Raw genomic sequence first — 23627 nt, forward strand, 5'->3', positions numbered from 1 at the left:
TTCATTCTGCAAGGTTAGGTAAGAATTATAGACATTGTGTAGGCAGAGGTGATTAGTTCAGTTGGGTAATAGATGACCAATTTCATTAGTCAGGACCAACACTGTGGACCAAAGGGCTTGTTGCTGTGCTGTGTCCTGTGCTCTATATTAATAGGGACCAGGTCGAGCTATACAACACTGATGGTAGGAATAATCTTCCCAGAGCAGAGGTGTGTATGACTTAGACCCCTGAGCACCATGGTTGACTCTGAAGTGTTATCACAGAAATGGACATTCAGAGTCGGCCTTGCCTACATCGACTAGTGCGAAGGAAGGTGGCCTACATTCTCAGCTGTCAGTCCATTGCCTCCTCTAAAGCTGTGATGAGGCCACACTCAGGTCAGAGGAGCAACACACTTTATACTCCGTCTGGGTAGCTTCCAACCTGATGGTACGAACATTGATTTCTCAAACTTCCGGTAATTCCCACCACCCCACCCTTCACTATTCCCCCATTTCCATTCCCCCCATCTCATCTCCTTACCTGCCCTTCACCTCCCTCTGGTGCCCCTTCCCCTTTCTTTTTCTTCCATGGCCTCCTACCCTCTATCAGATCCCCCTTTCTCAAGCCCTTTGTCTCTTTCACCAATCAACTTCTCAGCTCTTTACTTCACCCCCTCCCCCTCTCCCAGTTTCACCTCTCACCTGCCACCTCATATTTCTTCCTCCCCTCACCTTCTTGCTCTGACTTCTCATCTTTTCTCTCCAGTCCTGATGATGGGTCTTGGCCCAAAATGTCAACTGTTTAGTCTTTTCCATAGATGCTGGCTGGCCTGCTGAGTTCCTCCAGCATTTAGTGTGTGTTGCTCTTAAACTACAAGATATTTTATATAAAAGAGACAATAATGCTTGATGAATCCAAATTAAAACACAAATGGAAATAGATACACAGTTGTAAACATTAGAACAGAGATGAGGAGGAATTTCTTTGACCAGAGGAAAGTGGAATCTGTGGAATTCATTGCCACAGACAAATATGGAGGCCAATTCATTGAGTATATTTAAAGTGGAGGTTGATAGGTTCTTGATTAATCAGGGCATCAAAGTTTATGGGGAGAAGATCAGCAAATGGGGTTGAGAGGGTTGATAAATCAGTCACGGTGGATGGGCTAACAGCCTAATTCTGTTCCTATGTTTTATGGTAAAACATATCTTTAAGTACATAGGACAAGATAATATTATGTAGAAACAAAATATTACATGCATTTCTCTTTAAGTATGCTGGTGGAAGTCAGAAATGGGCCAATTGGCCCCTTGCTGTGAAATTATATAATTTGATCACCTTGTTTGTGGATGTGAATTTCCCACTATTCAGGACATTTACAAAGACAGGTGTGTAAAAAGGGCCCAAAGGATCACTGGGAACCTAAGTCACCTCAACCACAATCTATTCCACCTGCTACCATCCGGGAAAAGGCACCACAGCAAAAAAGCCAGGACCAACAGGCTCCAGGACAGCTTCTTCCACCAGGCCATCAGACAGATTAATTCATGCCAACGCAACTGTATTTCTGTTATATTGACATAATATTGTACATAATATTTATTATAAATCACTCTAATTGCAAATTTGAATGGAGACATAACGTAAAGATTTTTACTCCTCATGTATATGAAGGATGTAAGTAATAAAGTCAATTCAATCCAGTTCAATCGTACTCCATCCCTCTTCACCACCCCCCCCCCCCCCCCCCACCCCACATCCCTCCTTTCCTGTCCTGATGAAGGGCCATGGCCTGAAAGGCCAACTATTTATTCCTCTCCTTAGATGTTGAGTTCCTCCAGCATTTTGTGTGTGTTGTTCTGGATTTCCAGTATCTGCAGAATCACGTATGTTTATAATTTTATGTTGGTTTTCACTTTCAGCCATCTGTCCCATTGAAAGTGAAATGTGCAAACCAGTCGAAGAGAAGTACGGCTGTATTGCTGCGTGGTGCTGACTGAATAGCAGATTGTTAATGAACACCACACGTTTCACCGCATGGTTGGATGTACACGTGATAGATAAACTCAAACGTTGAGATTACAAATGAAATTATGTAAAACTGAAAAAACATTGTTAATTTATTAGTGATAATATTGCTGTACGTGTTGTGTGTGTGAGTTGTAAGTACTGTGTTGTGCACCTTGGTCCGGAGGAACGCTGTTTCATCTGATGATATACACGTATATAGCTGAATAACAATAAACTTGAATTTGAAAATAGTGTGAGAATCACTGAAGCAACTCATAAAACACCATCAATTTCAAAATTAAACAAACAGTTTTGTTTGTTAAACGTGTAGTGAAAATGGACTGTAGGGACAGGGTCAAAACCCCAAATTAGTGCAAGACTTTTAAAAGTTTAAGGATTAAAATAAGTTGCAAAGACACTTTGTGGAGTTCTGTGAGCTACCTTTATCTTCCCACAATTGTGATTTATTTATACATTTAATTGTAAATCGGCCCTTCTGACTCTTTGAACCCCACTGTCCAGCGACCCCTGATTTAAACCTAGCCTAATCATGGGACAACATACAATGACCAATCAATCTACTAACCCGCCTGCCTTTGGACTGTGGGGGAGAACTGGAGCACTCGGAGGAAACCCACATGGTCAAAGGGAGAATGTACAAATTCCTTACAGGCAGCAGCTGGAATCATGCCTGGGTTGCTGGTACTGTAAAGTGTTGTGCTAACCACTACGCTACCATGCCGCCCAATGTCAAGGTCATCGCACTTCTCCGTATTCATCAAACTTGCCCGCTCTTCGGGTCAGTATTAAGGGTTAAAATAATTTGCAAAGACACCTTATGGAGTACTGTGCGCTACCATTATCTTTCTACAATGTCAAGGTCACCGTACCTCTTTGTATTCATCAAGCTTTCCAGCTCTTTGGATTTTCGAGTGGCTTTCTTTAATACTTCCTCAGGAACGTTGGCTAGTCTGGCAACATTCAGGCCGTAGCTGCGAGCGGCAGCCCCCTCAGTCAGCTGATAAAGGAATGTGATCGATTCCGCTGGCAGTTCCTCCACACATCCTAAAGGATTAAAAGGGCACGTGTCAATTAATCCTCCCCTTGGCCAACAACTCAAGCAGATGGCTGACACTGGAGTGAACTTACAGTCAGAGGAAAAAAAACTCCATGTATATGTGTACAATAAAAAGAAATAAAACCATTTCCTCTACCACCATTCCTTATCAGAAGGTTTTTGACCAAACACTACTCACGTTTGCTTATATGCAAAGTGAACCCAGCCAGACTCCAACATCTTAGTGATCCATCTTATCAAATTTTTTTCCACAGGATTTGTTTCTTCACATTTATTTTTATACTATATTTTAGTTAACCAATAACATTTTGCAATTCCATGTATCTTAATTATGCAACTGCTACAAAGGGAACTGTAATATTAGAAACATCCAAAGCTAACCGTACATGCAAGGTGTCATTAATTGACCTTTTCAGACTGATAGGATGGTACATACACAGCGTGGTGCATCCAATGTTTTTGTCTACACTGTTCATGTCACAGGAACATTGAAAGAGATCACAATCTAAAATCAAAGAAATTCAGGTTATGCATCATTCTCATTCCTACCATCTGGAGGGGTACAGAAGCCTGAAGACACACACTCAACAATTCAGGAACAGCTTCTTCCCCTCTGCCATCCAATTTCTGAATGGACATCGAACCCATGGACACTATCTCACTACTTTTTTTTATTTCTATTTTTACACTAATATATATATGCACACGCACTTAATGTATTTCATGTTTTCATTATGTATTGCATTTACTGCTGCCACATAGACAAATTTCATGACATATGCCGGTGATATTAAACCTGATTCTGATTCACATTCCTTTCATATATGAACACAATAATGAACTATTCAGTCCAATGACCTTTCTTTGCTCTTTTACTTTAACCTTTTGATCGCAGTATTTTGTTTCTAACATTTTTTACCTTTCCCTTTCTACAGCTAATTCCAAACATTTAATCCTTTTAAATAACTTAAGTTCTTCCTGATCAATTAGGTTTCACATCTTAAGGTTTAAAATAAAACTGGAAATCTGCAAAAAAAAACAGAAATGCAATGAACACTCACTGGGTTGGGCAGCAGCTGTGGAGAGACAAGCAGTTCTATCATCTAATAGAGTCATAGAACACTACAGCACAGAAACAGGTCTTTCAGCCCATCTAGTCTGTGCCAAACTATTATTATTCTGCCTAGTCCCATCAACCTGCACCTGGACCATAGCACTCAATACCCCTTCCCATCCATGTACCTATCCAAATTTCTCTTATATGCTAAAATGGAACTCACACCCATCATTTCCACTGGCAGCTTGTTCCACACACTTACAACTCTGAGTTAAACATTTCCCCTCACGTTCCTCCTAAACATGCCACCTTTGACTCTTAAACCCATGACCTCTATCTCTAGACCATTAACCCAGGACCTCTAGTTCTAACCTCAGTGGAAATGGACTGCTTATATTTACCCTATCTATACCCCACATAACTTTGTACACCTCTTATTAAATCTCCCCTCATTCTCTTAAGGAATAAAGTCCTAACCTATTCAACCTTTCCCTATAACTCAGGTCCTCAAGTCCTGACAACATCCTTGTAAACTTTCTCTCCACTCCTTCAATCTCATTGATAACTTTCCTGCAGGTAGGTGACCAAAACTGCACACAATATTCAAAATTAGCCCTCACCAGCATCCTATACAATTTCAACATAACATCTCAACTCCTGTGCTCAAGCCTTTGATTTTTGAAGGCTATGTGCCAAAAGTTTTTTTTCCAATGACCCTATCTACTTGTGATGCCACTTTCAACGAATTATGGACTTGTATTCCTAGATCCCTCTGTTCTACTACACTCCTCAGTGACCTACCTGTCATCATGTAAGACCTACCCTGGTTTATCCTCCCAAAGTGCAAAACCTCACACATATCTGCATTAGGTTCCATCTGCCATGTTTCAGCCCATTTCGCCAGCTGGTCCAGATCCCACTGCAAGCTCTGATAGTCTTCCTCGCTGTACACGACACCCCCAATCTTGGTGTCATCTGTAAATTTGCTGATCCAGTTTACTACACTCATCCAGATCATTGCTATAGATGACAAACAACCATAGGCCCAGCACTGATCTCTGTAGTACACACTAGTCACAGGCCTCTAGTCAAAGAGCCAACCATCTAACTACCACTCTCTGGCTTCTCCCATGAAGCCAATGTCTAATCTAACTTACTGCCTCATCTTAAATGCCACGTGACTGAACCTAATTGACCAAGCTCCCATGCAGGACCTTGCCCAAAGTTAATGCCTTGCCTTCATCAACTTTCCTGGTAACTTCCTCAAAAAACTCTATAAGATAGTTTAGACATGACCTACCATGCTCAAAGCTATGTTGACTATTCTTAACCAATCCCAATTTATCCAAATACTTATATTACACTGTCCTGTAATTTCTTGGCTTATTCTTTCTTAAACAGCGAACAACATTAGCTATCCTCTAATCCTGCGATATCTGTCATTAATGATAAATTAAATATCCCTGATGGGGCCATCGCAATTACTGCACTTGCCTTGCACAGGGTCTGAGATAACACCTTGACAAGCCCTGGGGAGTTATCCACCATACTTTGCCTCAAGACAGCAAACACCTCTTCCTCTGTAATCTATATAGGAACCATCATCTCACTGCTGCTTTGCCTCATTTCTATAGACTGTGTATCTGTCTCCCAAGTAAATACAATAGCACAGTAAATACAGATGCAATTGTCAGAACAATATTAAATTTATTTTTTCATCACTTTTGAGGTTACTCTGAAATATCCATTTTACATGTAGTTTTATATACTTTGCACCAGATATTTATTCATAACTAACTAAGCATTGTTCAAAGTTCAAAGGAAATTTATTACCAAACTACATATACGTCACCAAATGCAGCTCCAAGATTCATTTTCTTGTGGGCATTCACAGTAAAACAAGAAACATAATAATGTCAATGAAAGATCACACCCAACAGGATGGACAAACAACCAATGTACAAAAGACAATGAACTACACAAAGAAAAATAAGAAATAATTAAAAAAAAACAATAAATAGTGAGAACAAGATGAAGAGTAATTCACTCAAAGTGCTGGAGGAACTCAGCAGGTCAGGCAGCATCTTTGGAAAAGGGTAAACAATCGATGTTTTAGGCCGAGAGACCCTTCTTCAGGACTGAGAAGGAAGGGAGAAGTAATAGGCAGGTGAGAAGAAGAGAAAGGTCAGAGATAGCACTCTGACCTTTCACCCATTCTCATCTGCTTATTAATTCCCCGTGGGTCCCGTCTTCTCTCCAATCAGATTCCTCCTTCTCCAACCCTTGGCCTTTCCCACCCACCTGGCTTCACCTGTAGACTTCAAGCAAGCGTCTTCCCCCACTCCCCCCACCTTTTCATTCCAGCACCTTCCCCCTTCCTTCTCAGGCCTGATGTTGCCATTTAGTTTTACCTTCCTATTTTTGCGCCTAACCCCAGCAGACTGGAGCCATTTAAGTATGCATCCACACCTCTCCTCCTCCTGACTGGAAGAACATCAGTCCACAGGCAAGAGGATTTGAAAGGTGGTGATCAGAATTTCTACTCCCTCCACTTTTCTCCACCAATACAGAATACCTTTTCCCTGAAGTACTGTTTCATTGCACTTTTTCCTGTGGCTGTTACACTTTATTCTGAAATATATTATTGTTTTCCCTTGTTCTACCTCAATGCATTGTTGTTGTGGATTGATCTGTACAGACAGTGTGCAAGTCTGTAACAAGAGTACAACAGTTTACCTCATTGAAATATACAAAATATCTCATCAGCTTGGTAAAGTAGTTAAGGAGAAAATGTTTCCCTTGGTGAAGGTGACTAGAATTACTGCTCACAATCTCAGAATGAGGGATAGACAATTTAGGACTGAAATAAGGAATATTTCTGTATTGCAAGTGTGTGAATCTCTGGAATCCTTCGCTGCAGAGCCTTATTGAGTACAGTCACTGATTGATTTTCAAGCTAAGATTAAGAGACATTTGGATATTAGAAGCATCAGCAGGGGAACTGGGAACAGGGTACAAATGTCCTGTTGAGGTGAAATGCTGTGGCTGCATCACAGCCTGGGATGGAGGCACCAAGGCCTTTAAACAGAAAAGCCTCGACAAAAAGAAGTGGATACATCCCAGTCCATCATGGGTACAGCCCTCCCCACCACTGAGCATATCTACATGAAGTGCTGTCGCAGGAAAGCAGCATCCATCATCAGGGACCCCCAACCATCCAGGCAATGCTCTCTTTTGCTGCTGCCATCAGGAAGGAGGTACAGGAGCCTCAGGACTCACACCACTAGGTTCAGGAACAGTTATTACCCATCAACCATCAGGCTCTTAAACCAGAGGGGATAACTTCACTCACCCCATCACTGAACTGTTCCCACAAACTAAGGACTTACTTTCAAGGATGCTTCACCTCATGTTCACAATATTTATTGCCTACAGGCAATCCTCGAGTTACGGACAACTCATACTTACGAACGGAGGGAGAAGAACGCCGTCCGCCATTTTAAGTCGTTGCCGTTAACACAGTGTTGAGTGTGTAACTTTGTATTTGGCTTAAATATTTCTTAGCAAGATTCACCCTGACACCACCCCCCCAACTTTCCAGTCAGCACCGCCCCCACTTGTCCCATTTAACCTTTCTCACTGCGGGTGGAGTTTAGGACTCGGAGCAGCACGAGACCCGCCGCCCGCAGCTGCTGATTTTTTTTATTAAGTGTGATCGTGAACAATAGCCAGATCAGAAATGCTGATCAAGTCAACTAGTTCCTAAAGAGAACTCTGATAGGCCAATCAGACAGTTCACTGCTGCTCAGTGACAGAACATAGAATCTACAGTTTTCTGTTCCACTGATGGAAAACAATAGCGATTGAAAATAAAGTGGAAATAATAAAGCGATTGGAAAGAGGTGAAATGCCATCGGTCATTGGAAAAGCTTTAGGCTCCAGTCGGTCAACGATTGGAACAACTTTAAAGGATACAGGTAAAGGATAAAGTGAGAATAATGGAGCATGTGAAAGGCTCTGCCCCAGTGAAGGCTACAATTATTACTAAGCAATGCAGTGGTTTAATTATTGAAATGCATACGTTTCTTAAGTGTTTTATATGCATAGAAAGGTAAAATATATACTATATACTAAGACAAACGTTTGACTAACTGACGCTAAATAATACCGGATGTACCTGTTCCGACTTACAAATCTGACTTAAAGACGGAACTCGTTCATAACTTGGGGACTGCCTGTATTTACTTATTATTACTAATATCCTTTTTGTATTTGTACAGTTAGTTGTCTTTTTCAAATTTGTTGCTTGTTTGTCCTGTTGGGGGCGGTCTTTCATTGATTCTATTGTGTTTCTTGTATCGACTGTGAATGCCTGCAAGAAAATGAATCCCAGGGTTGGATACGGTGACATGTATGAACCTATGAGTACAATTTACTACTCGTAAGTTGTAAAATTACTCTGCAGTTTGAACTCTTAACTCATTTGGTTCCCATCCAGCAACTACTCAATTCTGAAATTCTCTTCTGATGGTCTCTTTCCACTTCTCATTAGGTCTTACAGCCATACAAGGGTGATCGTACTGACCGTCAGTGCACACTAGTGCTGTTACTTCCTGTTCTCATATTACATGTATAAAGAGGTGTAGGTGTGTGAGTGAGTGAGTGAGTGAGTGTGTGTGTGTGTGTGTGTGAGCGAGTGAGTGAGTGAGTGTGTGTGTGTGAGTGAGTGAGTGAGTGAGTGTGTGTGTGTGTGTATAGTGTGTGTGTGAGTGAGTGAGTGAGTGTGTGTGTGTGTATAGTGTGTGTGTGTGAGTGAGTGTATAGTGTGTGTGTGTGAGTGAGTGTGTATAGTGTGTGTGTGTGTGTGTGTATAGTGTGTGTGTGAGTGAGTGAGTGAGTGTGTGTGTGCGTGCGTGCGTGAGTGTGTGTGTGTGTGAGTGAGTGAGTGTGTGTGTGTGTGTATAGTGTGTGAGTGAGTGAGTGAGTGTGTGTGTGCGTAAGTATGTGTGTGTGTGTGAGTGAGTGTGTGTGTGTGTATAGTGTGTGTGTGTGTGTGTGTGTGCGTGCGTGCGTGAGTGAGTGAGTGTGTGTGTGTATAGTGTGTGTGTGTATAGTGTGTGAGTGAGTGAGTGTGTGTGTGTGTGTGTGTGTGTGTGTGTGTGTGTGTGTGTGTGTGTGTGTGTGTGTGTGTGTGTGTGTGTGTGTGTGTGTGTGTGAGTGAGTGAGTGAGTGAGTGTGTGTGTGTGTGTGTGTGTGTTTTTGAGAGAGAGGGTCCAGCTCTTGAATCTGAGTGTAAGGGGAAAGAGAGGCCTTTGGATCCCAAACAAGAATTATATGACCTTCACATTTCCAGTGTGCTCAGAGACCAAGTAGCATTGCTTCACAGCCAAGACAGAGGCTGGACTATTTCCACACTTGCAAGTAATGCTCAGTTTGGAGAAACGTTTAAAAAGTATATAATAGTAATAATTTTCTCTAATTAATTCTCTAAGGTTAACTTTTCTTTGGATGTTCTGACATTTTGCAGTTTAGCTTAAATCAGCCTTCTGAGTCAAAAATAATTCCTGTTAAACTGTAGGTTGTTGCATTCCAAGATTAAATGGAGCCATGTCGAACTTGACTAATTCAAACCATATTATCTGCTGAAGGAGGTTTTACTAATCTATTTCTTCTGTCTATTATTGGATTATGTACGAAACTGTAGGCAAACATTTATTACTAACAGCTGTAGCGATTTCTGGCCTACTTTACTATTTAAATCTCTGGGCTCAAGGGCCACTCTCTCCGGAGTGCTGGAACCCACCCTTGGAAGAGTACTCCCCATTCCCACTCCCCTGCACTGGCCAGCTCCTGCTTTCCCTAACGTTCCATGCTGCTGGATTGGGAATAAAATTGAGTTGGAATCAGCATAGGGAATTGCTGCTACGATTCTGGAAATAAAGGAGAGAGTGAAACAACAAAAGGGTAAGCTCTAACCATTATGAGACTATAAAACCATCACCTAGTATGATGAGGTGACGTCTTGGCCTCACAACCTACCTGGTGGTGACCTTATACATTATTGTCTCCCTACCGTGCACGCTCTCTGTAACTGTAACACTTTACTCTGTATTCTGATCATGTTTTTCCTTGCACTACTACAACAGATTAAGTTTTGCCCTGTTTCTCATGCACCGGACCACCCTCCATTGCAGATCAACGGCTCTGCAGCGCAGCGAGCCAAGAGCACGAAGTTCCTTGGTGTGTTCACCACGGACAACCAAACCTGGACCCACAATGCCTCCTCATTGGTCATGAAGGCACAGCAGCGTCTAACCTTTCTGAGGAGATCGAGGCATGCAAGGCTCTCCACGCCCACTCTAACAACTTTCTACAGAAGCACCTTCGAGAGTGTCCTGTCTGGCTGCATCAGCGTGTGGTACGGAAGCTGCAAGACCCTGCAGAGGACAGTAACTGCCAAGAGGATCACTGGAATCTCCCACCATCCCATTTGTGACAGTTACCGGGTGCATTCAATATGAAGGGCCTGAAGCATTGTTGAGGATCCCGACTGCCCGTCCCACAATCTCTCTGACCCACGACCATCGGGAAGGAGGTGCAGAGCATCAGGACGAGGACTGCCAGACTGAGTAACAACTCTTCTACCAGGCTGTGAGACTAATGAATACCCTGCCACCACTGAGATCTCGTCACTAGGACAGTGAGCTGTGTACTGTGCACTAAACACACTTTGAATTGTATTTTATTAACTTATTTGTGGTAATATTTTGTTTTACGTGCTGTACACGATACGTTTTGTGGGTGCACCGCCATTCGGAGGAATGTTGTTTCATTTGGTTGTATACATGTTCAATCAGATGATCATAAACTTGAACGCAGAACACGGAGCAGAGTACAGTACAGGCCCTTCGGCCCGCAATGTTGTGCTGAACTAATTCAATTACTTAATTTGCCCTGCACATCTCCTTTGAACTTTCTCCCTCTCACCTTAAATGCATGCCCTATTGTATTAGACATTTCAACCCTGGGGAAAATTATACTAACTGTCCACACTGTCTATGCCTCTCACAATCTTATAGGCTGTAACATTTGGTTTAAGTCCTGTAACCACCAACTTCTCAAAGCCAATTTGGAAAGAGGACATCCCACAACTAAGTAAATAATAACAGACTAGCTGTGGCTACAGCCAGCTCCTCCAGTCATCTGCCCGATCCCTGAAACGTACACAGGATGTTGTGGCCAAGCTCCGTGCCGAACTACGCTCCTGAAATAACTCTGTTCACACTGGTTGTGCTTTTATACTTGTCACAATATATTTGGAGCAATTCCTTAGGCATCAAATGTCTGACATTTTGATTTTAAAATGAGGAGAAAGCATTATCATATTTCACAAATGGGAAGAAAGTCGGCATCCGTCATTAAGGACGCCCATCACCCAGGACGTGCCCTCTTCTCAATCGCTACCATCAGGGAGGAGGTACAGGAGCCTGAAGACACACACAATGTTTTAGGAACGGCTGCTTCCCCTCCACCATCAGATTTCTGAACGGCCCGTGGACACAAACTCACTCTTTTTACCCACTCATACCAGTAGCGCCCACCTAGCCCCAGCACGGAGCTCATCCCCACCCGCACTCCACTGCAATGGTTGCCATTTGCACGCTCAAGGGCCATCGCAGCGGAAAGAGGGTGGAAGACAAGCTCGTCAAGCCCACTGGCTCTCTAACAGATGGTCTGAAGGTCCCTTCCAACCCAGCCCACTGACTCCCGGCTCCAGACCCCCAACCACTAGCACTGGCAATCACCGGAGAGATGGGGTTCGTCGGCCCTGGCTGGCAGCTCATCCAGGAGAGGAAAACACTGATCCCAAACCTCCTCTGCCTCTGGGCTATACCACTCATGGGGAAGGGTTTGGGAGTAAACCTTGAGGAAAAATCCAGAGCAGAGGTCCCTAAGGCAGTCATCACTGACTGGCAACTCCTGTGATGCTGCTGGTGCCAAGCGCTTTGGTCTCTGCCATTCCTTTGGATTCACCAGCCACGGGCAGTAGCTTGCCCTCCATATCACACTGCCCGGCTTGTGTATTAACTTACCACGGAGCATTGACACTGTTCAGGAGTGGACATTCCTGCTTCACCTCATGGTGATGGCCCAACACAGAAAGCAGCAGTTACAGGTTACACACACAAAATGCGAAAGAAGCTCAGCAGGCCAGGTGGCATCTACGGAAAAGAGCAAACAGTCGACACTTCGGGCTGAAATGTTGACTGTTCACTTTTATTCCACAAGACGCTGCCCGACCTGCTGTGTTCCTCCAGCATTTTGTGTGTATTGCATTGGACTTCCAGCATCTGTAGATTTTCTTGTGTTTGTGAGCTACTAGTTATAATCAACTGTAAAGTCATCAAAGATCTCACCGTTAAAGGAGTGGACGTCGTTATCGGATTTCGATGGACAACCGAAGGGGAAGATAATCAACTGCACTCAATTGATGTCGAGCCATGGGCTGCTTCTGACAGTGGGAGAGATTCTTAGTTCCCACTGGACAGCTACCATCGTCCTTAAACTGGGCATCCCGTAGTCAAAAAGGTGCTCTCCGCCATGGTCTGCTTTCCTCACTGGGTGCATGGGGATTAGGTATTATCTGAACTGCAGATTTAAAACACCGCACCAGGCAAGACAACACAATGAAAGAGATTTCTTTGCTCTTTCTTCGGAGGGCTGTTGTGTCTTACCCACTTTAAGTTAAAGCAATGCAGTTATGTTCTTTTTAGGTATTTGCCCGAACTGCAATGTTATATTCCACCCTAACTCCCCCAACCCACCTGCATTCAGGATGCTCTCTTGAAAGATGCATCCATCATTAAGGACCCTCACCAACCAGGACAGGCCCTCTCCTCATTACCTCCTCTCATCACTCACGAGGAGATGCCGTATCGACCCTCCCCCAGCCACCTGGCTTCACCTATCAACTCCTTCCCCTCCCCCCACCTTGTTATTCTGTCTTCTCAGCCTGAAACATCGACTGTTTAAACAGAAACATGAGCAATGGTCAGTGCATTGAGATTTACTCTATCAGAAATTCCTCTGTGCAATATCAGATCCGCTTCTTCCCTTTATTTGCTCATAATTGCTTCTGAAAAGCTAAGTGATGACAATGTTGGGTACTGGGTGGGGGTTCAGGAAGATCCAAACCCTTACACATATCTAACTTTAAAAATCCAAAGTGCAGATCTAGTTGGGCAAAATCCTCCCCAAAAAATATTTAAAAAACAAAGATCCCATCTTCAGACATCTACCTTCCTGTGGGGATCTCTTCATTACAAGCGAAGAGTTTTGGATGTTGTACTGCATTCAAGAAGCTGTATAAAGGTGTTTTGATTATTCATGGTTCCAGTCTCTTGAGCCTTCAGAAGGTTCAAAAGTTAGATTACACAGCTACATGCCTGTGTGCAGTATGACAAAAGCATTACTTAGAAAGCAGAGGTTGATAGGTTCGTGATTAGTCAGGACATCAAAAGTTACGGGGAGAAGGCAGGAGAATGGGGTTGAGGGGGCTAATAAATCAGCCATGATGGAATGGCGGAGCAGACTTGAAGAGCTGAACAGCCTAATTCTGCTTCTATGTCTTACAGTCTATTACAGGCCCTTTGGCCCACGATGTTGTGTCAGCCTTCTAATTCTCTCTAAGAGAAATCTAACCCTTCCGTAGCCCTTCATTTCTCTACGTGCTTAAGAATCTTATAAATATCCCTCAACACACACACACAAAATGCTGGTAGAACACGGCAGGCCAGGCAGCATCTATAGGCAGAAGCGATGTCGACGTTTCGGGCCGAGACCCTTCGTCAGGACTAACCGAAAGGAAAGATAGTAAATATCAATAATGTATTTACCTCTATCGCCACACCCCAGCAGCACACTCCATGCACTCACTACTCTCTGCGTAAAGGAAATTTACCTCCGACATCCCACCCTATACTGTCTCTGAGTTAAAATTACAATTAAATTTCTGACGCACATTCTCAGACATCCCTCCATACCATTTTGTTCATCGTCCTGATTGAGAAGGAACGCCATGTGATAATTTCTGATGTTCTGCGGGTAGAGTTTCTCCAGTTCGCACACAGGGGGGTAGTGAGTGACAAAGAGTGTCAGCGACTTCACCTGAAAACAAAAGTGAAAATAGTTTGTTACAGAACGTTAAAACAAGCAGCAGCACCGGGCCCATAAAATAAGACCACTGAGAACAACGGTGAGCAGAGCCACAAGAAAGCAGCGTCAAGGAACCCCGCCATCCAGGCCAGGCTCTCTTCTTGCTACTTCTGTCGGATAGCAAGTACAGGAGCCTTAGATCCCACACCACCAGGTTCAAGAACCATTATTACCCTTCCGCCATCAGGCTCCTGAACCAGCGCAGATAACTTCACTCACCTCAACGCTGAACTGATCACTAAACACAATCTATGGACTCACTTTCATAGATCTATTTCTATAGCATAGAAATAGATCCTTTGGCCCATCTAGTCTGTCCCAAACTATTATATTGCCCCGTCCCATCAACCTGCACCCAAACCACTGCCCTCCAAACCCCTCTGTCCATGTACCTATCCACACTTCTCTTAAATGAAATCAACTCTACACAGCTCATATTCTCAATATTTCTTTGTATTTGTATAGACTGTCTTCTTTCGCACACGGCTTGCTTGTCAGTCGTCGTTTGTAGTTTATGAATTGAATTGACTTTATTACTTACATCCTTCGTATACACGAGGAGTAAAAATCTTTACGTTACGTCTCCATCTAAATGTTCAATGTATAGTAATTTATAATAAATAGTATGTACAACAGGATAGCCAATATAGCATAGAAATACAGTTGTATCAACATGAATTAATCTGTCTGATGGCCAAGTGGAAGAAGATGTCCTGGAGCCTGTTGGTCCTGGCTTTTATGCTGCGGTACCATTTCCCAGATGGTAACAGCTGGAACAGTTTGTGGTTGGGGGTGACTTGGGTCCCCAATGATCTTTTGGGCCCTTTTTACACACCTGTCTTTGTAAATGTCCTGAATAGTGGGAAGTTCACATCTACAGATGTGCTGGGCTGTCCATACCACTCTCTGCAGAGTCCTGCGATTAAGGGAGGTACAGTTCCCATACCAGGCAGTGATGCAGCCAGTCAGGATGCTCTCAGTTGTGCCCCTGCAAAAAGTTCTTAGATTTGAGGGCCCATACCAAACTTCCTCAACCGTCTGAAATGAAGGAGGTGCTGTTGTGCCTTTTTCACCACACAGCTGGTATGTACAGACCATTGGTGATGTGTATGCTAAGCAAGCTGTTCACCCTCTCAACCCCAGATCCACTGATGTCAATTGATTCTAAGGTATTTCTTTGTTCTACTGTGAATGCCTGCAAGAAAATGAATCTCAGGGTTGTATATGGTGACATATTTGTACTTTGATAATGAATTGAGAAAGGCAGGAGAAGATGGGAATGGACATTAAAGAACAGTCAAAGCCAGTACAATGTCACAAATGAATTTTTGCTCTGATGCATGCTGACAAAATTGTAATGGAAGTAGTGACCACCTCTGCTGTTGTTGGTGAAATCTCAACTGGTTTATATAACCACTGGTCAGCACCAGAAATCAGGATTCAATTCCCACCACTGTCTGTAAGGAGTTTGTACTTTCTCCACGTGATCGTGTGGGTTTTGCTGCAGGCGTTCTGGTTTCCAAGCACATTGCAAAGTTGTACCGGTTAGTTAGGGTCCTTGAGTTATGGGTATGCTATATTGGCGCCGGAAGCACGGTGTCCCCAGCTCAACCTCGGAATGCATCGGTCTTCAATGCAAACGATGCACTTCATTGTGTTTCAATGTACATGCGACAAATGCAGCCAATTTTTATCTTTAATCTTTATCATTACACAGGACAAACATCATTATCAATAACTGTCAGTTATACGTCTAGAAATTGGATCTTATGGCACTGCATTTCCTGCTGTATGCAATGTAAATTTATTTATTTATTGAGGTACAGCACGGAGTAGGCCCTTCCGGCCTCTCAAGCCGTGCCGCCCAGCAATCCCCCAGTTCAATCCTCGCCTAATCACACGACAATTTACAATGAGCAACTAACCTACCAACCGGTACGTCTTTGGACTGTGGGAGGAAACAGGAGCACCCAGAGGAAACCCACGTAGTCACTGGGAGAACGTACAAACACCTTACAGGCAACAGCGGGATCGAAGTAACTTGAGGAAATTAGGTAAGCAGCCATTTCTAGAATTGTGCTGACATTGCATGTAGACAGGGTTGTTAAAGAAAGTTTTCAGCATACTGGCCTTGATAAGTGGAGTACTCAGTACAGGAGTTGGTACGTTACGTTGAATTGTATAAGATTCTGATGAGACCAAATTTGGAATATTGTGTGCTGTTCTAGTCACCTACCTGCATGAAAGATATCAATAAGATTGAAAGAATGTAGAGGAAATCTATAGACCTTGCCAGAACTTGAGGACCTGAGTTATAGGGAAAGGCTAGATAGGTTAGGACTTTATTCCCTGAAGTACAGGGGAATGAGGGGATATTTGATAGAAGTAAACACAATAATGAGGGGTATAGATAGGGTAAATGCAAGCAGGCTATTTCCATTGAGATAGGGTGAGACTAGAACTACAGGTCATGGGTTATGGGTGAAAGGTGAAATGTTTAAGGAGAACACGAGGGAGAATTTCTTCTCTCAGAGGGTGGTGTGTGGAATGAGCTGTCAGCAGAAGCAATGGATGAGTTTGATTTAAACATTGAAGAGAAGTTTGGATAGGTACAAGGATGGGAGGGGTATGGAGAGCTATGGTCCAGGTCAATGGGGCTAGGCAGAATAATAGTTTGGACAGACTAGATGGGCTGAAGGGCCTGGTTCTGCACTCTATCACTATATGACTCTATATCCACTGACTGCAAAACTATTTTGAGGCTGTACTTTTCCTTCTGAGCCTTTGTGACATGAAATTATGCATACTTGGGTCCATCAACAGAAATCTGCTGTTTGCCACAACAGATATTATACTGTGAGACATCAATCATACCTTGTTAATGCACACGAAAAGTGACCTGTAATATTCACCAGTTAAATATCTAGACAGATAATTGCTGTCTGAAAAAGGATATTAATTACATTTGAATAATAAAAAGATGTGCATTGGATGGGGGAGCACACACGGTTTTTGCAATTAAATTATACGACTGCACCCAGTGCCTGACTACTGCAAGCTGATTTAACGTCCTCACACACACAGAATGTTAGACACCAGTTCTATTGAGTCACAGTGGGGCAGGTAAAGTACTAGTCAGTGACGGGGTGCTGGGGATATCATGGAGCCACAGAGGGATACAGCATTGAAGCCAGTCCTTCAGCTCATCCACTCCATGCTAAGCCATTATCCTGCCTAGTCCCATTGACCCACCATGACCTGCTGAGATGCTGACTTTTTGCTTTCGTTGTTCAAGATCTCCAACATCCAGCGAATCTCTGTGTGTATTATTGCCTTGACAGGTTCCTTTCTTTTTGCATTTCAAGCATTCCCAAATGTCTCCGTGTTGCAGCCTTTTGCAGTTTCCCTATACTTCCTTAGGAGTTGCAAAGGTTTGGTATGTCACCTAATACTTTGACAACTATCTACAGTGGTGTGGTGCAAAGCATATTGACTGGCTGCATCACAGCCCGGTATGGAAACACCAATACCCTTGAATGGAAAAATCCTACTAAAGATAGTGGGTACGGCCCAGTCCATCACAGGTAAAGCCCTCCCCACCACTGAGCACGTCGTAACGGAACGCTGTCAGAGGAAAGCAGCGTCCATCACCAGGGGACCCCCCCCCCCCCAACCAATCAGGCTATGCTTTCTTCTTGCTGCTGCCATCAGCAAGGTGGTACAAGAGCATCATGACTCACACCACCAGGTTTAGGAACAGTTATTACCCCTCAATCATCAAGCTCTTGAACCAGAGGAGATAACTTCACTTGCCCCATCACTGAACTGTTCCCCCATTCTACTGACTCACTTTCAAGGAATCTTCATCTCACGTTCTCAATATTTGTTGCTTATTTATTTATTGTAATTATTTATTTTTTCTTCCTTTCTTTTTGTATTTGCACAATTTGCTGTCATTTGCACACTCGTAGTGCGCCCTGTTGGTGTGGTCTTTCATTGATTCTATCATGCTTATTGGATTTACTGAGCATTCGTGCAAGAAAATGAATCTCAGGGTTGTATTTGGTGACATAAATGTACTTTGATAACAAATTTACCTTGAACTTCATGTTCAATTTCAAGTTAAATTTCATCGGCATTTAGCCATACACATGTATATAGTGAAATGAGACACTGTTCCTCTGGGGCCGAGGTGCAAAACACAGAACATACACAGTGGATTCCAGTTAATTGGGCCACTGGTTAATTAGGGCAGCCGTTTATTTGGGATAACTCTTGAAGAACAAAAACTAATAGAGAAAATTGCTGGGATTCCCTTTGCTTATTTGGGACACCCTGCCACTTAATTGGGGTAGGTGACTGTTGCTGAACTGGTTCTTACTAGCGTCAGTTGCACACACTCGAGTGGCCGTTAACAGTGTTTAGAGCGAACAGTTTTTAAATAGCAACTGTTGCATGAGCTTGTGTTCAAAATGCAGTGACTTTTGTCACTGAGAGTTGGCGAGAAATAAGCAGCGAGACAATTCCGAACTGTTTTGCTCACTGTGGTTTCAACCATTCAAGCTTGGCGATGCTGGAAACGGGTGGGAGTGAAAACGAAACAATTTCACTGCTTCAGCAAGTTAGGAACTACAAAAAATTTGAAGGTATCGACAATAATCTTGAATGTTGCAATGAAATTGAAGACTATAGTCGTCAATAGCGTTGTACTATATCAGTAGCCCATTATCTGTACTAGGTATCTGTGCTGATTTTTTCATTGCATACACTGGATTAATTCCTCTGTTGATAACTACTAGGAACTAAAACACAGTTTTATAGTACTGTAGTACCTTTGGTAGAGTTCTAATTTGTTTTTTATTTCATTTAATTACATAATTTGTTACTTAGTTTGTCTTTTTTTTAATACCTTTTTAAATATTTCCATGAAACTCCAGTCAGCTGCTTAATTGGGCCAAAATGTATTGGTCCTGAAGTGTCCCAATTAACCAAATGCACTGTAATTACTTTCCAGCACATAGAATCACAATATTAGCACAAGTCCCTGAGTGGCATGGCCTGAAGACTGACAGGTTGACAGAGTGTGTGAGGTGCAAGATTATGTACGACAGTATAATGTTACCGGCACCATTATTAAAAAACAAGGAGTCCAAGCAGCAATAAAAGATGAAAAGTGACCAGTGCAGGATGAGAATGTGTCTATGAGTTGGGGAGTGGGGAGACAGGGTGTACACGTGTGCAGGCCCCTTATTGTAGAAGGGATGTGCTGACACTGGAGAGGGTTCAAAGGAAGTTCATGAAAATGACTCTGTGATTGAAAGGCTTGTCATATGAAGAGTGTTTGATGGCTCTGCTCTCTGGAATTCAGAAGAATGTGGGGTGGCCTCATTGAAGCCTAACAAATTTTGAAAGGCCTCGATGGAGTGGATGTGGAGACGATGTTTCCTATGGTGAGGAGAGTCCAAGACCAGTGGACAGAGCCTCAGAACAGTGGGACGTCCTTTTAGAATGGAGGTGAGGTGGAATTTCTTTAGCAAGAGAGTGGTGAACCTGTGGAATTCGTTGCCACAGGTAGCTGTGGAGGCCAAGTCTTTACATATATTTAAAGATGAGTTTGATAGATTTTTGATTAGACAGGGCATGAAGGGATACGGGGAGAAGACAGGAGATTGGGGCTGAGAGGGAGAATGGATCAGTCATGATAAAATGGCAGAGCAAACTTGATGGGCCAAATGGCCTAATTCTGTTCCTCTATCTTATGACCTGATGGGTGGCGGCAGCGTGTTAAGAAGTCTTAAAAATACTTCTGTTCTTCCTTCCAAGATGAATAACTTCACATTTTCCCACATTACACTTCATTTGCCAACTGTCTTCCCACTCAATTACCGTACCAATATCTCTCCGAAAACAGTATCTTCCTCACGACCTCAACCTTGGCTTCTGTACTTTCTTCCTCCAAGTAACTAATATATACATATATATATATATCAGAATCAGGTTTGTTATCACTAACATATGCCAAGAAATGTGTTGTTTTGCAGCAGCAGTACAGTACAAGGTATAAAAATCGCTATAATTTACAATAAGAACTATAAAAGTAGTGCAAAACCATAGAACATGGAACAGTACAGGACAAGCGCAGACCCTTTGACCTGCAATGTTGAGGTGATCCAATGAAATTCATCATCAAATGGCCAACTAAACTAATCCCCTTTACCTATACAATGTCCATACCCTTCCATTTTCCTCACATTCATCTATCTAAACATCTTTAAAAGTTCCTAATGTATCATTGTACTCTAGGCTCCCACCACTCTGTGTAAAAAAGTTTCCACTTCAGAGCTCCTCTGAAACTATCCCCGTTCACTTTAAATGCATGCCCTCCGGTATCAGACCTTTCAACCACGGGAAAAAATATTGTCTCTGTACTCTGTGACTCTCAAAGTCTTATAAATCACTATCACTAAGTATTCATGGTCTGATATTCCCATTATGTTGGGTTTCTGTCTTCAACCCTGTGGGTAGTAATGAGATGAGGACATGTCCTGGATACCAACTCATTGAGGCATCACCTTTTGACGATGTCCTTGATGGCAGAGAAGCTAGTGCCCATGACGGAGCCAGCTGAGCTTACAATCCTCAGCAACACACACAAAATGCTAGAGGAACTCAGCACGTCAGGCAGCATCTATGGAGAGGAACAAACAGTTGACATTTCAGGCTGTGACTCTTCACTAAAAACCTCATTTACAACCCTCTGCTGCCTGTTCTGATCCTGTACAGTGGCTTCTCCACACCAGAAGGTGATGCAACCAGTCAGAATGCTCCCTACAGTATCTTTGTAGAACCTTGCTAGTCGTTGGTGACATATCAAATCTCCACTAACTACATTAAATAAGGCCACAGACATGCTTTCTCCATAACTGCATCAATATGCTGGTTGTCAGAGATTTTGACACCAAAGAACTTGAAGCTGCTCACCCATTCCACTGCTGACCCACCAACTCTGTTCTTCAAGACAAGTCACTTTTTATTGTCATTTCGACCATAACTGCTGGTACAGTACACAGTAAAAATGAGACAACGTTTTTCAGGACAATGGTTTTACATGAAACAGCACAAAAACTACACTGAACTAGGTACGTAAAAATAACACAGAAAAAAAACTACACTAGACTACAGACCTATCCAGGACTGCATAAAGTGCACAAAACAGTGCAGGCATGACAATAAATAATCAACAAGACAATAGGCACAGAAGAGGGCAGTAAGTTGGTGTCAGTCCAGGCTCTGGGTATTGAGGAGTCTGATAGCTTGGGGGAAGAAACTGTTACATAGTCTGGTCGTGAGAGCCCGAATGCTTCAGTGCCTTTTCCCAGACAGCAGGAGGGAGAAGAGTTTATATGAGGGGTGCGTGGGGTCCTTCATAATCCTGTTTGCTTTGTGGATGCAGCGTGTAGTGTAAATGTCTGCAATGGCGGGAAGAGAGACCCCGATGATCTTCTCAGCTGACCTCACTATCCGCTGCAGGGTCTTGCGATCCGAATTGGTGCAATTTCTGAACCAGGCAGTGATGCAGCTGCTCAGGATACTCTCAATACAACCCCTGTAGAATGTGATGAGGATGGGTGGGGGGGGGGGGGGGGGGGGAGATGGACTTTCCTCAGCCTTCGCAGAAAGTAGAGACACTGCTGGGCTTTCTTTGCTATGGAGCTGGTGTTGAGGGACAAGGTGAGATTCTCCGCCAGGTGAACACCAAGAAATTTGGTGCTCTTAACGATCTCTACCGAAGATGTGGTACCTCTCTAATCACAGGTAAAAATCACCCCTTATCTCTCTACAGACTGCTTCCTAAAGTACACCAATTATCTATCCATCCCCGTGCATTATCTCCACACAATGGACTCTTATCTTGTCACTTGACACCTTGCAGTCCAAATACTCAGGCTCCTCCGACCACTGTAGGTCTTGCTCTACTAGACTGGATTGCAAATTCCCACATTTGCTGCTATTGCTTGCTTAATAATTAGTTCCTTAATAATATTTAATGAAATGGTTCTGGAAGACGGGAAAATTGCAAATGCTCACTCCATCCTTCAAGAAGGGAAAGAGGCAGAAGAAAGGAAATTTTAGGCCAGTTAGTCTGACCTGAGAGATTGTGAAGATGTTAGAATTGATTGTTAAGGATGTGGTTCCGGGGTACTTGGAAGCACATGATAAAATAGGCCATAGTCAGCCTAGTTTCCTCAAGGGAAAATCTTGCCTGACAAATTTGTTGGAATTCTTTGATGAAATAACAAGCAGGATAGACAAAGGAGAATCTGTGGATGTTGTGTACTTGGATTTTCAGGCGGCCTTTGACAAGGTACCAGACATGAGGCTGCTTAACAAGCTGGGAGCCCGTGGCATTACAGGAAAGATTCTAGCATGGATAGAGGCTTGGCTGATTGGCAGGAGGCAGAGAGTGGGAATTGGCTGCCAATGACTAGTGGTGTTCCACAGGGGTCTGTATTAGGACTGATTCTTTTTGCGTAATATGTCAATAACTTGGATGATAGAATTGATTGCTTTGTTGCAAAGTTTGCGTATGATATGAAAATGGGTGGAGGGGAAGGTATTTTGAGGAAGTAGATGGGCTACAGAAGGAATTACACAGATTATGAGAATGGGCAAGGAAGTGGCAGGTGAAATACAGTGTTGGGAAGTGTACGGTCATGCACTTTGGTTGAAGATATGAAAGGGTTGACAATTTTCTAAATGGAGAGAAAATTTAAAAATCTGAGGCACAAAGTGACTTGGGAGTCCTTATGCACGATTCCCTGAAGGCTAATTTGCAGGTTCAGCCTGTGGGTGAGGAAGGCAAATGCGATGTTAGCGTCATTTCAAGAGGACTAGAATATGAAAGCAGTAGTGAGGCTTCACTGGGCGTACCGTGAGCAGTTTGGGGCCCCTATCTAGGAAAGGATGTGCTGAAACTGGAGGTTAACAAAAATGATTCTAGGATTGAATGGCATGTCATATGAAGAGCATCTGATGGCTCTGAGCCTGTATTCAGTAGAATTCAGAAGAGTGAGGGATGACCTAATTGAAAGCTATCGAATGCTGAAAGGTTGCGATGAGTGGCTGTGGGGCAGTCTATGACCAGAGGACACAGCCTCAGAAGGATGTCCTTTAATAATGGAGATGAGGAGGAATTTCTTTAGCTAGAGAGTGGTGAATCTGTGGAATTTGTTGCCACAGGCAGCTGTAGAGGTCAGGTCTTTACAAATATTTAAGGCTAAAGT

At 43.1% G+C, this 23627-nt stretch overlaps 1 protein-coding gene across 1 annotated transcript in view; it reads right to left on the minus strand.

Annotated features, from left to right (window-relative positions):
* Window positions 1-23627, minus strand: part of msh3 (mutS homolog 3 (E. coli)) — a 237635-nt gene that overhangs the window by 18700 nt on the left and 195308 nt on the right. Inside the window, exons 22-23 of the mRNA XM_073067310.1 lie at window positions 14172-14295; window positions 2884-3058 (exon numbers count right to left, since the gene is read on the minus strand). Of these exons, the coding sequence (XP_072923411.1) occupies window positions 2884-3058; window positions 14172-14295 (299 nt within the window). The remainder of the gene's footprint in view (window positions 1-2883; window positions 3059-14171; window positions 14296-23627) is intronic.

Source organism: Hemitrygon akajei, chromosome 2 (genome assembly GCF_048418815.1).
Source record: "Hemitrygon akajei chromosome 2, sHemAka1.3, whole genome shotgun sequence".
NCBI lineage: Eukaryota > Metazoa > Chordata > Chondrichthyes > Myliobatiformes > Dasyatidae > Hemitrygon > Hemitrygon akajei.